General features: G+C 38.9%; 1 protein-coding gene across 4 annotated transcripts in view; it reads left to right on the top strand.

Annotated features, from left to right (window-relative positions):
• The window catches only part of VPS13C (vacuolar protein sorting 13 homolog C), a 74254-nt gene extending 69922 nt beyond the window's left edge, over positions 1–4332 (top strand). For all 4 annotated transcript variants that reach the window (XM_019280879.3, XM_020583462.2, XM_020583461.2 and 1 more), the window contains 3 exons: positions 795–918; positions 1172–1258; positions 2644–4332. In XM_019280879.3, the coding sequence (XP_019136424.3) occupies positions 795–918; positions 1172–1258; positions 2644–2733 (301 nt within the window). In that variant the 3' untranslated portion in view covers positions 2734–4332. The remainder of the gene's footprint in view (positions 1–794; positions 919–1171; positions 1259–2643) is intronic.
• The last annotated feature ends 12744 nt before the right edge of the window (positions 4333–17076 follow it).

Below are 17076 nucleotides of genomic sequence, written 5' to 3'. Positions count from 1 at the left end.
TTTCCTTAATGGAAAATGTAATCTAGTTGTGATGTCAGTGCTGGATACTAATTTGGGAAGACAGTTTACTCTGAGATCAGTGACCCTTTCATCATACTGGAGGGAAATATTCTGGTTTTTCACTTTGGTTTTGGTTTTTCAAATTAGCTTGTGATAAGGGTTTGCAGTCAAGCTAGTGGTTTGATAATACACATTTACAACCTTGTTAATGAAAGGATATTCTAAATGAAGTCTTAAGTCTTTGTACCAGCATGAAAATTAATATTTAACTCATCAGAGAAGTTTTAGAATTCAAGATGTTACCAGTCTTGAGTTTAAGAACTCAAAAAGGATTAAAATTTCCACATTCTATAGGTCACCAGTTTGCACCTCGGCTGAGTGCATGAGAGGGGCTCATCCATAATAACACCATGGAGCTTCCCAGTGTGGTTTTTTAAATAATGATCAGCACACCTCAGAATTCAGGCTGCAGATGGACAAGCTTTTTGAGGCACCGTTCAAGGCCATGAATGATAATTTAGTTTGTTTTGCAGACTTAGATAAATGTACACTTCTCTCCTTACCCCCCTTGGCCCGCTCTTACTGTGATATCTTACATCATCTATGACTTTTAAAGACCAAGTGATTGTCTCAGAATGTGTTAAGGAAATACAGGTCCACTGCGACTGAGTGGATATTTTAATCCACATAGAAATTGCCTTCTTAAACAAATGTTTTCATTTTGTTTAGTTTTTCTAGCAAAAGCTCTAGTCCCAGGGAGAAATTGAGTGCAAACTTTTTTTTTTCTTGAACAGGAGAGTGATATATGTGAAAGAAGTGGAAATCTTAGGCCATTTAACAACAGAGTGGGATTACTTATTTGAAGAATTTACGTGTTATCCCTCCTATGAAGCAAATATTCTAAAAATTACGGTTTTGGTAAGAAAAACATGTAAATTTTTTTCTATTTAACACTCACTAGAGGTCCAGACATGCTTTTAACTTATTTATGATTCTAGCTGCTAAGGGAGTATATGACAGGATGTACTGGAAGTTTCTTGAAAGTATGACAGTTGGGTTGGACAGAAATGTTGAAATCTAACCTGAAGTTGACATTCAAGCCCTTTAAGCAACAGATTCTGCATTCTTGTTTTGTGAGTCATCTGAAGCACATTTTTGTTCCCCTCTGCAGCAGGATCAAAAGATGTTCCAAAGAAAGGACAGTACAGGTCATGAATGTGTAAAGACAGTTCAGCTTTGGGATGAAGCTACAGCAAGGGTATATATATATTTTTTTTAATCTTCTTTTCTTATGATATTGTTAACAATTGTTGAAACTCAGCGTGTTAAAAAGATGGTAATGTTCAGAGACTTGTTAGAGAATAGGCTGCTGTGCTTGAGGAGCATTTACCATAGTTTCATGCTGAAAAATGAGTTTAACCAAGAGTATGATGAGACCAAATAGTCCAAAGCATTTAAGAGAGTTTATGCAATAATAATTTAATGTCAAAGTGACATAGTCTTAGGTTTTGTATGTTAAAGCTCATTAAAGGAAAATAATTCCAATATCTAAAGTGCTAGGTTGTATTAAATTCCCTGTAGTTTGTAGGATTCCATGTATCTCCTCATTATTTCAAGATCATCTGACTAAGCCAGTAAGTGGACCTTGTAGGAAAAGGCTTACTTAGATTCCTTCCTCCTCCCTTCCCACACCTGGTTTTTCTACCATTTATCTCTAAGTGCTTGTTCCTGTTCGTGCTGGGGAGGCTGGAGTATTTTGTGAGCCTTTGTTCTGTGGATGGTTCGATCTTGTAGGTAACTTACATAATCTGATATATGAATTTGGATAAATTCCAGGGTACTTGAACAATAGAAAAATTTACCTAAGAAACCATGTGTGTTACTGTAGTGTTGTATCAGGTGATGAGAGAGGAGGTATTCTCCCTGATACCAAAAGTGAAATCAATTAGATCCACCATGTCTTGGAAGCACGCTTGAAATTGTAGCTCCAGTAAATGGCAAGTCAGCAGATGGAATCAGAATCGGGGCCAAATTGCTGCTATTAAATTGATTGAACCTTCTAAAAGAAGGGGTTAGACTGGGAAGGTAAAAAATTGCTATAATTTTGAGGCACTTTATATACCGGAAGAGTCGATCTTAGTTCTTTACTGTGTCTTGTCTAAAAATGTTCCTTCAGCTTTCTCTTACAGCACATCTTCCAAATCACACTTGGAATTAAGGCAGCGTTCAGACAGTACCACGTGCCTTTAGTGTGTCTGTATCTTAGTGGCATGGCCAAAGCTGGAGCATTGCACAAAACACACAGGTCACATTAGAAGATACGTCCTTGTGTTTAATTACATTTTTTGGTCTTATTTCCTAACTGCACATTCCTTTGCTGATGTTCGTGCTGGTATCAATACATTAAAAATAGATTTTTCTGTTCTCAAGTGCAATACTACCCATTCACCTTTTGTGGATTTCTGTTTCTGTTCATCAGTTGAATATTGTGCATGTGAATCAGGAGCTAAGTATTTGACTTAAACCAGCCTGTGTATGTGGGTTTCCATGTTTGTTGAATTAGCCATGCTTTAGTAGCATCTTATGGAAGAAAACTGCTGCCTGCTTTAATTGTTTATTTGCTTTCACTCTGTTGTTCTACAGAGGGTTTGTTGTGCCATTCAGGAAGCCCAGACAACAAGCAAACAACAGAAGCTGGTGAAGAGAGCATCCTTGAAGTTGAGGATACCTTAAATGCTGTCTTGATAATGACAGGATTTGTCGGGTTTGGCCTTTGGTATGCAATTTTCTCCCTAAAATTGATTTGTAGCATCATGGAAACATTGGATAAAAAGTAAAGATAAAATATCTGAAGTCTTCTTTCAAAGTTAACAGCCATTAACACTTCAGTTTTAGAAGACATGCATCTTTTGGAAACAATGGATTTCTAAAATGTGCATTTCAGTTTAAAAATTACAATTTTTGATAAACTGTTTTCCCACTCTGAAATTTTACTTTCTGCCTTTTTTAATGTCAGAGATTCTAAAATGAAGTGGTTATCTTATTTGCACTCTAAATTTATGGTTTACAGACCAGTGGTGGTAGTCGTGGTTCTGGTGTTTTGCAAAATTAGTTACTTCTGTTTGTGATTGAAATGAATGAAAAAATCTATTTCAGACAACATTCTCCTTAAATTAAAAGCTGTACATACTTTAGCTAATATAATTACATCTCTGAGTATTTAATATTAGAAAATACTGCAGTGAAGCAATGTAAGAATGAGTATATATGAAAGAAATAGGCCATTGTTGTCTGGAAATGTTTACTTTGGAGTGTTGTCACATTGTAAATGAAAATCTGCACTTTAAAAATGGAAAATATTGTTCACCTGTTGTGTGCCTGGTTATGGTTTTGGTTGTATCACTGTGGCTTAAAGACTTCTCCAGAAGGAACAGCCCACTGAGTTGAGCATTGTATGTCAAAAGCTTCAATCTAAGAACTTAGCTGTCCATATTTCGGTGTATAGTTACTCTACGGGAAGAATGCCATCTCATTAAGCTAAAAGTCACTTCTGATACAAAGATTTTGTTGCAGTTTGTCTTCCTGAAGACTGCTAGCATTCAGTTTAACATGACATTTAAACCCAAAGTGTATGCCTTGTGTGAGTAATCCCATGAACTTCCTTGAGATAAGTCCCATTCTTAGCACGAGGCACATCCATAGGTAACTGAGTCAAGAACTATATAAGCAAACAGATTTGAGTTCAGTGATCAGTGAACTGAGAGCTTTTGCTGTCAGTCTTTGGCTCTCAAATGAGAAAATCAGTGTCCTTGTGAAAACTCATGAAAATTTGCCCTTTTCAACTTACTTCAATTGCAAAGAATAATTTCTGTTTCTTACTTTAATTTTGTGCTGGATAATAGCTGTAGATACAAACTTGATGAAATAAAATGGCACTATTTTTTTACAGATCCATGCAGTGAACCAGGCCCAGACTTTTAAACTCTGTACTTAAGGGCTGGTGCACTGTATAAATGCACTCTTAACCTGTACCTATGAGCTCACCAAAGTTAAAAAGCTTAAGACATTTGAAAAGTAAGCTGCCAAACACAGAACTTATAGAGAGCATTGCCCACGTGATTTTATTGGTGTTGTATGCACATGGCTATTAATCTGCTTTGCTACATGAGAAAAAAGTGTGGTGCAGCCTTTAATTCTCTGCTATCACCTGTTTTCTGGAAAGTTCTCCTCAAACAATAAATAAATTAGCTGTCTAGGTTGTATGTATATCAAGTTCATGTTAAAAAAAAAAAGAATAAATTTTTATATGCAAGTATTTGTGCTATGATTTAAGGTGTTGTTGCTTCTCATGTGCATTATGCGCTGTTGCTTTGTCTCGTGTCACTGACACTGTATGGAAACAATGGTTGGAGTATGAAGGTACTGCAAAAGAGCTTTCTACAGCTCAGCAGCTCTTACATCTTGTTTTCTGGCATTTAGGGCTAGTTGTTTGTGTACTGCCTCTTAATTCATTCTTGAAAATAGCTGTCACTTCAGTCTACTTGATGCATGTTCAGACAGTATCATGTGTCTGTTTTTAGGGGAATTGGAGCTTAAAACAGTTCTGAAGACACATTTTGGACTCCAGTCTTCTGCTTGATCCAGTTATATATTTCCTCATGTTTTTGGTAAACTTTCTGGTTTGAATTGTAAACAGTAGATATTTCATTTTCTCATATTTCATTACTTTGAAATGCACATCTTTGCTGTTTTGCTTGCTAGCTGAATTTGAACTGGTAGATGACCTCCAGCTGGAGTGTTGCATGACCTCCTTTACCACTTGGATCAAGAGGACATGAGAGAGGAATTCCATTTCTTGCTTAAATGAAGATGGATTTTTGGGATGAATAGGTGTCTCGGTTTTGAAAGACAGGTGTCTGCTAAGGAAGGCAGAAGCCCCCCTTGAAGTGGCAGATATAACCCCTTTTCCCTCCAAGTTATTATATTTTGAAATCAAGGGCCTTTAGGCAAAGATGTGGGAAATAGGAATACAGTTCTTTACTCTCTCTCTATATATATGTATATAACCAGTCAAACAAAACAACAACAACTATGGCAGTAACAGCAATCACAAACCCAGTCCCAGCCTTCTCGGCTGTCGGGCCCTTTCCCCTCGGGTGCAGTTCCGCTCGCAGCCGGCAGGGGCGCTGGCGGCTCCCGGTGAGCAGGGCAGGTGCGATGGTTCCCCCGCGGCTGCAGGGGGCGCTCCGGAGCGAGCTCGGGACACACGCGGCACTGGGGGCCTGGGATCCCGGGAAGGGATGGGACAAAGGAGCTTCACAAACCCCTGGGCAGCCGATCCCAGACTCTCGGGAACAGCAGGCTGGAACGGCAGGCTAGAACGGCAGGCTGGAGCGGCAGGGACGAACGCAAATCCCGGGTGGCAGGCGAGATGTATCCAGATGGGAGAACCCCACGGAGGCCCAGGCAGGCAGGGCGAGCAGGGCTACAGCGTAGCGAAAAGCTCGAAGCAGCAGCGGGGCAGGGCAGCCACAGCCCGGTCCTCCAGCAGGGCAGGGAAAGCGGCTTTTGGGGTCCCGGCGTTGTTTCCAGCAGGAAGAAAGAACGGCCAAAAAGAAAGAAGCAGCAGCTCCTTGCTCTGCAGCTTCTCTCTCCGGACGCTCAGAGCGAACTGCCCCCACACCCAGGTGTAGACAAAGGAGTAGCCAGGCCCGCCCCACTTCCCTTTTTGTCTTTCTTAAGTACAGCTATTTGTCCCCTAGCAACATGCATATGGGAGAAAATTCCTTTAACAGGAAAAAACTAAGACTAAACTAAAACCCCAACAATAGGTTTCCAGTGCTTGTCCTGGGCTTTCCTCAAGTGTTCCATTCCATTTCACCATGTGTCCTTCTGTCTTTGCTCTTTTTTTAAAGGAGCTTTTGGCATAGCTGCATCTTCTGCAGCTGCAAACGCTGTTGACTCTACCTGGGCTTTGCTCTCTGACTTTGGGAACTTTCTTTTCCTGTTCCCTGTCAGTTCCTTTCCTCAAGCTGGTACATTTTCTTGCTGGTTGAGGGAGTGAAGAATTAAATCCTGTTTGGATGATCTGCTGGGATAAGACAGTAACAGTATGTTTTCAGACAACCTTGAGTGATGAATTTCAACCAGGTTCTGCGATGCAAATGAAAAACTTTTTCAAAGATTTTGGGATTTTGGCTTTTTTTTTTTCTTTTTTTAGTATCTGGCAACAAAATGTTTTTCCATCCTTTAAAGGTTTTATGCCCCTGTGAAGCTCTAGAATTTTCAGTATTACTGAACACACCAAGTTGCCAAAATGTTGACATCTTCCTAGGCCTTTCCTTACAATGAGCTCCCAGAAGCCTTTTGCTGTCTCAAAGGCCATTTTAAGACAGTAAAATTAGTGTTAATTAGAACTCTGTAGGTCAGGCCTGGGTCCTTGCTTTGCTTCGGTTACTCCTTTGCTTTCTGGCTCATCATAGGTTTCTCCAGCTCTTCAAAAGCATTTTTTTCACAAGGTGTGGATGAATGTTTAGTCCTTGTGACTGTTTCTCAGTCTCTTGCTTCAGCTGCCGCCTCCTGAAACCCTTCTGAAGCTTGCTCAGTCCTTTGTGCCATGCCCTCCCTGCCCTGGCATGCTCAGTTGTCCCCTAGGCAAAGAACAGTACAGCCTTCCTCCGTGTAGATCTGTGACCTAGTAACCATTTTAAAAGGACAGTAGCAGGAAAATGATAATACCATCAAGCTGTTTCATTGAGAAACCCATTAATATGTGCTTGCATTTTTAGAGCTACTTAATTCTTCTAAAAAAGAATGACATGAAAACTTTTGAAATAGATAATGGGTACATGTGCTTCGTCATGGGATAGTGCTGTTAGTTCCACTGAGCTTTCTTTAGGGAGCATTTTACTTTGATAATATTCCTTGAATATCTGCCCAGTCTGGAGATGAATAAATATTCACATGCTGAAATGTTGTATTTTAAAAATGCAATCAGCTTCTTGCATGAGCTTGGTCCATTTTGCTGTTAACTGTTCAATGGGATTTTAGGCTCTCTTTTTATTGGATTTTATTTAGACTTTTTCCTCTTAAAATGAGCCCATATTGGTTGACTACTGCCAGTCATTCTCTACAGAATTACAATAAGCCAAGCACTTAAAAGTACTTCTGTGAAAATTTAAGGAAACAAATAGCATCACACCATTCTTAAAACTCCTCAGGTTGTGGAATAGCCATCATTGCAGATATTTGCAGCCTGAGTCCATGTGGTCCTGGACACACTCTGGCTAACTGTGCCTGGACTGTGTAGTCTTAGGAGATGCCTTCCAAGCTCCACTCATCTGGGATTCTGTCACAATAGGAAATCTGAAATGTGCCCCTCTCCCCCCAAAACCAAAGAAAATCATCCAAGATGCAAGGTTTTGTATTTCCAGTGATAACTTAAAGTATATGCATTGAAAGAACTTAATACTTCTCACCATCACATTTAACCATTTTCTCCAAATTTGCAGAGCCTGGAAGATTGTTTGGTTTGTTATAGGCACAGAATAGGGAGTGGTTTAGTGGTAAGAGAATAAATAGTTTTGAAGAGGATAAGTTGTGAAGTTGAAGGAGGGGATAAAATAAGTAATTCACCTTAACAAACACATACCAGTGTTCTTATTTCATTGCTGGCAATAAATAAGCTTTTGTTGTAGTGGAATAACACAGAGATTACAGTAGGTACATTCTAATCTTGAGCTTTGGTTGGAAACAGGGATTATTTATATAAGGGTACCTTGGGTCACTCAGATATTTAAAAATAAAATTAAAAAGGTATAATTTTAAAAGTGTGAACTGACTTGTGAAACCTTTTGAAACTAGCTAGCATCTGTTTGACAAAATAATTCTTTCAACAGCTTATAAAGTCGCGTTTAGTCAAACCTGAGTGTGAAGACTTAACTTGGAATAGATGCCAGTGGACTGACCAGAGAAGTTTTAACATAAGAAACAAGTGGAGGGATTTGAGAATCAACATATACAACTTCAAGTTGCATTGGAAGAATCAAAGCTTTAATCTGTTTATTAAGATTTCCTGGACAAAGGTATGCTTTGGAGGCAGAGGGCAGTTCCCAGTAGAACCTGTGATGCCACATAGCAGGAGAAGGACAGACTGAAGTGGGGGGGAAAAGTTATTTTACAGCTAGATGTCTAATTAAAATTTGTTCCAGGTATATGAATGTTTTTTTAGCTTATTAATGATCCTAATGCAATTCCGTCCCTTGGATTATGGATCCTATTTGCATAATTACTAAGTAACAGGGAGGCATATACGCAGATCTCCAGACTTTAGCATTGATTACCTCTCTGCTGCAATTTGCTTCTGTTTTGAATTTTTCTAGATATTTGTCATCAACTGAGGTGGTAGCTTCATCTAGTTGCCTTAGTTGTCTGAGGGAGAAGAGCTGAAATATGAAAGGACAAATAACTCTTACAAGGAAAAAAACTGACCTATTGAAAGAAACACGTGCATTTAAAACATGATTAAGTTCACAGTATCTTCACCTTTCCTGTAAGTTAACAAGTAAACCTCTAGTTTGACAACATTATATATTATTTATTATGAAGTGAGGTTGGTCATTGTCTATTCTGATCTAGTCTTCAGATTGCATTGGGGCCAGGGGAACAAGGGAGATGGGAGGAACCCCAAAATATTGACATGGTAGGTTGGGAGTGAAGGAAGGTGAACGCAGGATAGTGATAAATCCATAAAATTACTAAGTCTCTAGAGGTAAAACCAAATTATTTAAAAACTGATTTGGTATCCTGCTACAAATTCCTTTTACATCAGTAATTGGGAAAATATCTAGTTGTGAAGACAAACTTCAGTGCTTGAAAACAGTAACTTTGTTAGATTTTAACAAGGAAAGGAAATTTTTGCTTGGATTTCAGTCAGAGAGGCAGAGCCATTCCCAGATATTTTACTGGAGTCAGCAGATGGAGCACTGAAAATGCTCTGTATTTCTAAAATGACAACACTCAAATTCCAGTGCTGGTCTTGTGTTTGGGTCCACGTTGTTTCTGGACTCTGCTGTTTATCAGAGCTAAGTACAGTAAAGATGTACGAGTCTGCAAAATGCTTGTCCAAAACAAAAGGCTTGAAAAATAGGGAAGCAGTTTGTGCACTAAATAATGTAGCAAGTTTCCAGGGATTTGAAATGTCTGCCCATCAGGTATGACATACATTTCTCTCACATACAATAAAAGCTTTATAGGTAAATCACTGACCTGTGCAGGTCTGGTCTCTGCACTGATAAATGTGGCCCTGAATCTGTCCTTGGCTTAGTTGATGTATGAGGACTGGATCGTGCTTATAAAGCTTCCTCTTGTGTTTGTCATCTTCACCTCTGGCTGTGCTTTCCCTTTCCCTGCTGGAAAGAAATTTGCTGTTGACTTTTCAAGATCTATGACATTAGACTGAAATGCTCGTAAGGAATCCAAAAAGACTTCTGCAGCTGATCCCATGGAATTGTTGCTGGTTAATTGTTATTAAAAGCAGCACGAAGGGATATAATCAGGTAACAAGAGGAAATGAAGGTTTAGTATAATGAGAGACTTTGAACAGTTGAACAGCTAACTTTTTAGGACCTTCTTCACACTTCAACAGAGTGCACCAACCTGAGTAACATCAAGAGTAGATATTCTCTTAAGCTGCTGTGGAATTTAAAAGATAAAACAGCTTATTACTTAAATCAACTTTGAGTTAATTGCAAAAATGTTTTAAAATTGGACTCCCTGTAGCACAGCAGAAATCTATAGATGGGTGTGTCAAGGTTGCAAATAAAGAGATGCTGCTCTAAGCTGTTGTTCTAGCAGTTACCCACAAGGTGGGGGAATGAACCTTTGTATTTTATTGGTGTTGTCTTACAGCGCTCCTGCCCACCCTCCTCCTGCCTGGATACCACACTTTTTAAATCACCTGCTTGATGTGGTCAGTGCAGAGCATGGAGCTGTAAATCAGAGCCTGTCAGAAGCTTTTCAAGATGTAGGTCCAAACCTGGAGTTTTACAGGTGTTGAAAAAACATACTGCAATGATCATTCACTTGTTACTTCTTATTTGTACACAGTGTAATGAATAATCTGATAAGGTGCAGATTTCCATGGGTACTGATTTCTTTAGTGGGGAATGTTTTAGACTAAAAGCTTTTCTGTGTGGTTTTTACTGAAGTGTTCATTTTGTTAGTGGTATTGTTAATCTGTAGGTGGCTGTGTAACAGGCAGTGTCCTATTTTCCCTCTCCGTATCTGATAAATTCAGAGAGATCTAAGGCAGCCCAAGAAGCCATCAGAGAACTCTTTAACAGGGTTGTGTACTTTGTGCTGTTTAGCTAAAGTTAATAAAAATCTAATTTTTCTTAGTACTTTATGGTAGGTGCTACACCTATTTCAAATAGTATTTAAAAATCTGAGAGTAATACTTGCAAACAAAACAAAAATTAAAAATCAGCAGTATTATTCTGTATTTGGGTCATGACTGCTACTTCTTGCTTTAGAGACTGCCACTATGAGCTGCTGATAAGGAGAATGAGTCCTCACTCACTTGTGTGGTTCAGTTGTAGGAGCCATCTTCACACCCTGGAGCTTGCAGGGCTCAGAGTGTCATGGATGTTCCTTTGCAGCAAGAACTGAAGATGCATAAGCCCATTTGCTCTTTCAGTGTCTGTATTGTTTGTTGTAAGTCTCTTTCTTTGTCTGTTTTTAGGATCCTTTCCAGTCCCTTCTTTCTAAAGATTCTCTTCCCAATTCTTTGCAAAGTAAGGCTACCTAAATGTTTAATAATTTGGCTGGATCTTTTACTGGCAAAAAAATATTTAATGAGAGAAAATATTCCTGTAAGGGTATATGGGAGAAAAGACAGTCTGTATTGTATGGGAATTACACATTTTAAACCAGGTTATTTCTGGTATTATCAGGCAGAGAGTGCTCTCTGTGCTGGATTCTGAGGGCTGCTCAGATCCTCCTGCCATCACTCACAATTTCCTAACCTTGTAGCCTTTAGGGCTTGCAGGCAAGGGCTGAGAACTGAGGAGAAGGCAGGAAAGAGGGAGATAAGGTACTTGCAACAAGACTGCTGCCTTACTCCTTACGTAGTCTGCCTAGCTGCTCTCATTCTAGCCAGGAGGAGACAATAGCTCGTGACTTTGCGGCCCATCTAATACTTCCTGGGTAGCCAGCAAGTAACACAAAGATTGTATTTTAGTTCCCAATTTGGCCCTTTTATTCATGGAATTCTGCTGGACATTGTGTTTGGGTTAATATCTGCCCTTTTTTGGGGAAAGCTTTAAGGCTTCCATTGGCACAAAGGCAAACTGAGCCAGCTGTGGTAGCACTGACACACTTGAGATAATCCGAGTAACAAATTCTGGATGGCCTCTCATTTCCTTCTAATAATTTCTGTGGCCCATGCCTGACTGATCTAGAGACATTTGAAGGATTTAGGAGCTTAGAACAAAGGAAGAATGGAGAATGAAAAGTGAAGAAACCTGGATAGGCCAAGAGACTTGAGAATCATGTTCTGACTCCAGTACTTGCTCTCTGTGATCTGTACTCATAAAGTTTAAAACCCTCATATAACCTAGGTGTCATAGACATTTATATTTGACTCGTAATATGTTCTTTAAAACTTTGCCTTAGATAGAGGTAACAATTTCTTTTTGTCACAGATAAAAGTCAATGGAGGAGTTCTTCAAGTTTGCTCTGTAGATGTATTACATGTTCTGCCCTACCTCTAGCTCTTATGTTGGCTGTTTCATTGTAAAAGTTAGGCATGCTGAAGAGTTTGTAGACATTTTTTAACTCAAGTTGCACGCTAAAGACGGGGACTTTCATTTGAATGATGTTCTAATTGAAAAGTGACAGCTTTCCACAGTGGTTCCATTTTTGTTGTCACTGAAAAATCGAGTACTAGAAAAGAAATTTAAAAAAATATTTCAGCTAGAAGCTGAAATAGTATGGTTTTGGAGTGTTCCAGTGTTGTCTGATACGAGGTTCAGAGGCTTTATTGCTTCTGTTCCTTTCTGTGTGCTGATGTCTGTAACCTCTCCTGGGGCAGATGGATAATACTCCTACTGGCAGAGTGGAGTCAACAAAATGCCCCGAAACCAGAGGCAGGAAGCAAAGAAGGGAATGTGAAATTCTAGCAGAGAGGCTGTTGGCAGGTGGGCATTTGATTAATCCACCAGCAGATACACCAGAGTGTGGCATTGTCAAAGGCCTCTGCCAGATGAGCAACAAGTAGGCAGTTAAACCTCCACGTCCTTCCAATGACATTAGTCAAACAGATGCCTGTGTGCAGTAAATAGGCCATGATTTAGGATCCAGTCACCAGTGTACCTAGTGAAGATAAATTGATACAAAGGCTTTGCAGGATGAAGTCCGTCAAAGGTGTAAGCACACCTACGCGCTTGGGAGCAGGGCAGCTATCCACTGGCTTTCCAAGGAGTTTTGGGAAGAAAGACATCTTCACATTTCAAGTTTATAAATATACAAAGAAAATGGTGTGAGAGCACAGCGTGTCTGAACTGGGGCCACCTGAATTTCTAGCAGTTCAGTCAAGAGACTTATTGTGCATTTTCAGTGGGACCTGAAATAGATTCAGTTCATGAGATATAAAGCAATACAGGGCAGAAGAATAGCATTGTCCTTGCAACACAGGTGAATGCTTTTACTACTGGCTTTTCTTGAGAAAACATGCTTTTCTTTAAGCATCCAGGTGGATGTCAGAGCATAAGTGATTGGCTGCATAATATATTATTCAGCTGTTCCACCAGGCCTATTCTGTTACAGGTGATAAGGGCTTGGGAAAAACCTCTTGTAGTTAAGACAATTACAAACCCCATTTCTAGCATTTACTCTGGACTAAAATGGGGAGGGGGAAACACAATATAGTCTTACATTTCTTTCATGAAGTTGCAGTAAATGTTGTAAGAGGGGATCAAAGGGGAAATGACTTCTGTATTGAAACTTGTAAATACTAAAAGATTTGTGTGCGTGATGAAGGTGCCATGTGCTAGTGAGTACTCATATGTTTGGTCTGTATTAGAATATAGTGATGATGTTAGAATATGAAATTAGGATAGTTTTATGTCTTTTACAATCCTGTCAGCTTGTAGAAGCTAAGTGACATACAAGATGAGGTAGCTGAGACCTCCAAAGAAGTTGTGACAAGAATAGTATTATGGAGCATAAAAGCCATTTTGAGCTTGGAACATGGGAATGCCGTGAGAGTAGCAGACTTCTGCAACAAGACATATGGAAGGTATCTTAGCCACTTGATAAGCAATGCTGTAGCCACTGATCAAAATAATTTAGAGTTTCCTTTCCCAGGTGGTTGACTGAGGCATTTGCTTTTCACTGAGAAAGGCAGAGCTGGGGGTGACAGTGCTACTTTAGGGTTGGTGTGCAGTTGCTAACACTGACTTTGAGGGTGTCTTACAGCAGAGATTTTATGTGCTTTTTAAAGCCTCACCCTTGAATACTCTGGTTTCCCATCTGGCAAGTAGGATTGCAATGCTTTTGTAACTGACTGGTATTTCATGTTTAAAATTGTCAAGTAATCAAATGTAAGTAATGTAAATACCGTTAACTCCAGTTAAATCTCTGTTCAAGTGATTCTGTGCATTGACAGAGCAAGTATGTCAGTAACAAGGGATGACAGATATTTGTCGGTCCTTTGATGTTTTATAAACATCAGAAAATATTAATCCCTTTACACACGTTCATTTTTCTGATGCTTGTAATCTAAACCGTGCCAAACATATCCATCTCTTCATGCACCTTGCCCCTCACTTCTGTAACAATTAGAGTTCCTGTGGGCACTTTAAAATAAATAATAATTGCTGCACAACATTTTAATAAACACATTCACCGAAATCTTAACGATAGCTGGACTATGTCAAACTTGAATTTTTTTTTTTAAGAAATAGGTTTAAAGTGATCCTTTGCTATCCAGACCTCCTACTCATTGCCTGATCAGATCTAGTTCCCTATTACAGCAGCATGCAAAAATTGGGATTGTTGTTTTTTTGAAATGTGTTTTTTCAATCCTAGTAAACACAAAAGTTTAAAACTTAAGAATTTCTTGCAAAGTTGATTGAATGTCTTGAGGCAAACCTCCCAAGGATGGCACAAAAATTAAACACAGTCTTGTTGGCCTTCCAAGTAATGTTATGCAAAAAAGTTTAGGAAAGAGTGTTGTTCAGTTTTCATAAATGAAATGTTGTGTTACTATTTTGTTAATGGGAGGGAAAGCAGATTAGTTAAAAGGGTAAGTATGTTGACACATATTGATTTGAAGAAGAGTTGCTTGGATTCAGTTAAAAAGTAAAATCAAAACAAGAGACTTCTCTCCCTCTTCCCTCAATGAAGAATAGTGACACGTCAATCAGAGCACCAGCCTCCCACATTCCAGGTAACCGTATGCTGATGAAACTTTTCTTTCTTTGATTGTATCATGAAACCTTCAAAACTTAGTGGTTTTGTCCTAATGGATGCTGAAGGAAAAAGTGGAAAAGGTATTACTGGAACAGGAAATTAGATTTTTTTCATAGCTGTGAATCTAAGCTGAGTTTTAGATTCAACCTGCTCCTCTTACATTTTCCTATTAAGCCTTAGGAAAAAAAAGTGTCTGCTCAGTATATCAGTCTTTGCATGATACCATGGAATGGAGACTATGAGACAATGCTGAATTCTCCTCGAGATACCAGTATTCTAGAGAGGCTGGAGCTATATTTCTCCTGTGTGGGTGTTTGAACATTTGAATTGGCCATCTGTAGGGACAGCAAACTGCTTAAACTTTGTTTTCTTCTTTGTGCGATATTTCTGTAACAGTCTGAGAATTAAACCAGGCTTCTGATCTGCAGAGGAAATGGAGATGGCTAGCTGTTCCTTTTTAGAAAAGATATAATGCTTATCTGGAGAATTTTCCTAAGAACTTTAGAAGCATAGTAAATAAAAGCAGTGAGTATTTTTAGGTTATATTTAAAATCAGAACTCTATTATGTGCATTTGGAAGTCTGCATTGAGTTAGTTAAAATCATAGCTCTGTGATAATAAGTAAATTCCTCCCAATATTTTCCACAGAGTTTAAAAAAAGCCTTAAACTTTAAAACCCAAAAATTACCTATGTGTGTTTTATTTGTTTCTATCTTCACTGTTGTCAGTGCTGAATCAGTGAGCACCGTTTGTAATACCTCTACTCTGACTCAATGTGCTGAAATTCACTTTCTAAGGCATTTATTTCATATATACTGTAAGAAAATTGGCTTTTGCACTGATTATGCATAGTTTTCCCCAGACTTATTTCTAGTTCACGGTGAAGCTCACAGCATTTCTCCTGTGTAGAGTTTCTACAGATAACGTGTTCATTCATTTGCACATCATGATGTGCAAAAGCTCCATGGCTTGCCTGGCCATTGCTTGACTTAAGTTCAGAAGTTTTCATGAAAATCCCTCAGTTACAGAGCTTTTTGCTTGACAGTTCCTTATCTATCTCAATTTTCTTTCTTTCCAAAGAGACAATGATTTAAGATTTACTCTAAACATAATGGAAATGATCTATGGTACCTGACAGTTGCCATTGTTTGTCCAAACAGAATATTGTGTGCAGGAAAGACTGAACAATCAGTCCTGGGTTCAGTTCCGTTTTGGGCTGAAGCTAGTTTTGTACACAGTGTGCATTTTTCCTCTTGACCACCTAGAAAGATGTTTTTCAGTGGTGTTCCTTTTCAGTAGGAATTGTTAGCACTGGTAATTCTAAGAAAGAAGTTGTGATACCAAGTTGTAACTACCTTGCAAAAACTTTGTTGCTCAAAACAAGCCTATGGAGAGGCTGATACTGTTAATGAAACCTGATGGTAAATTACTTTAAAAACAGCTTTTCCATTGTTTGGTATTAAATTCCTCTACACAAGAACCCTGTATTCTATCTCTGTTTTATGCTAGACCACAATGTCTTGGCAGTGGCTCATTTAAGGAAATCCACAAACATTGAGAAAGAACCAAGCTGTCTTTTCTTCTGGTCATATTTATTTAAAATTTAAGTACCACAGAGAGGCAACTGCTGAGTAGTTATTTTTGTAAAGGTCCCCATTTGGGTTGCACATAGGCAGCAAGAGTGGAAGCTGTCTTAGGGAGACTGTGTTCTATGTGGAACAATCTGTTGGTAGAAAATATCTTCCGGGCTGGATCCTGCATTAGCCTCAGGAGAGAAGCTAGGTGTGATTTAGAGGGATTAAGGAATTAAATTCTGGTTTGTTTGCTTTGTTTTTGTTGAATGTTCATGTTTATTTCATGAAGCTCAATTAGCAGACTGTAGCAATTCGATCTTGGTTAATTTTCTATCAAATCTGTGAAAACAGGATCACATTGTGACTGGGTTTTTGGAATATGAACTTTTGAAAACCCATAAATAACTTCCTTATTTCAAGAGAATGTTTGTTACAGTGATGGCAGCTGAATTTTGTATAATAGGGACAGTGCACTGGTTTGGAGATTTCATTACTCAAAATGGAGGTGAGCTTTACAACTGCTTTTCTTTGTGAATAATTGTTCTGTTTCGGTGATCAAGATACACTGACAGTCAAAAAAATAAAAGGGCAGTATCTTTCTATGAAGACAGCAAGTCCTACATGTACGCCGAGCAAATCAGAGCAGTGACGCTGTCACAATAAAGCAAATGCACTACTTAAATTTCACAAAAGGTTTCAGCACTAGCTGATGGCTTAATCTGTTACAGAAAGAACCTTGGAATTTTCTGCTATATTGCATCTGAGAAAAGCATGGTCAGAATTTTTATTGATTTTGAGCAACTCCAAACAACTGTATGGGAGAAGCTAAAATGCCACATCCCATGTTTGTGACGTGTTGGGCTCCCACCCAGTATGTTTACAGCTGGATGTCAAAAATGGTATAGGGTTTCGATAGGAGTAAAAAGGAGTGCTATAGCTTCAATGCAGCTTTTAGAATTATCTCATTAATTATGAAGGGATATGCAGCCATATGCTCAAGGGCTGACTAAGCTTGAATATCTCCCAGTGC

Source organism: Corvus cornix, chromosome 10, assembly GCF_000738735.6.
Source record: "Corvus cornix cornix isolate S_Up_H32 chromosome 10, ASM73873v5, whole genome shotgun sequence".
Lineage (NCBI taxonomy): Eukaryota > Metazoa > Chordata > Aves > Passeriformes > Corvidae > Corvus > Corvus cornix.
This window is presented reverse-complemented; position numbering and strand designations above follow the sequence as displayed.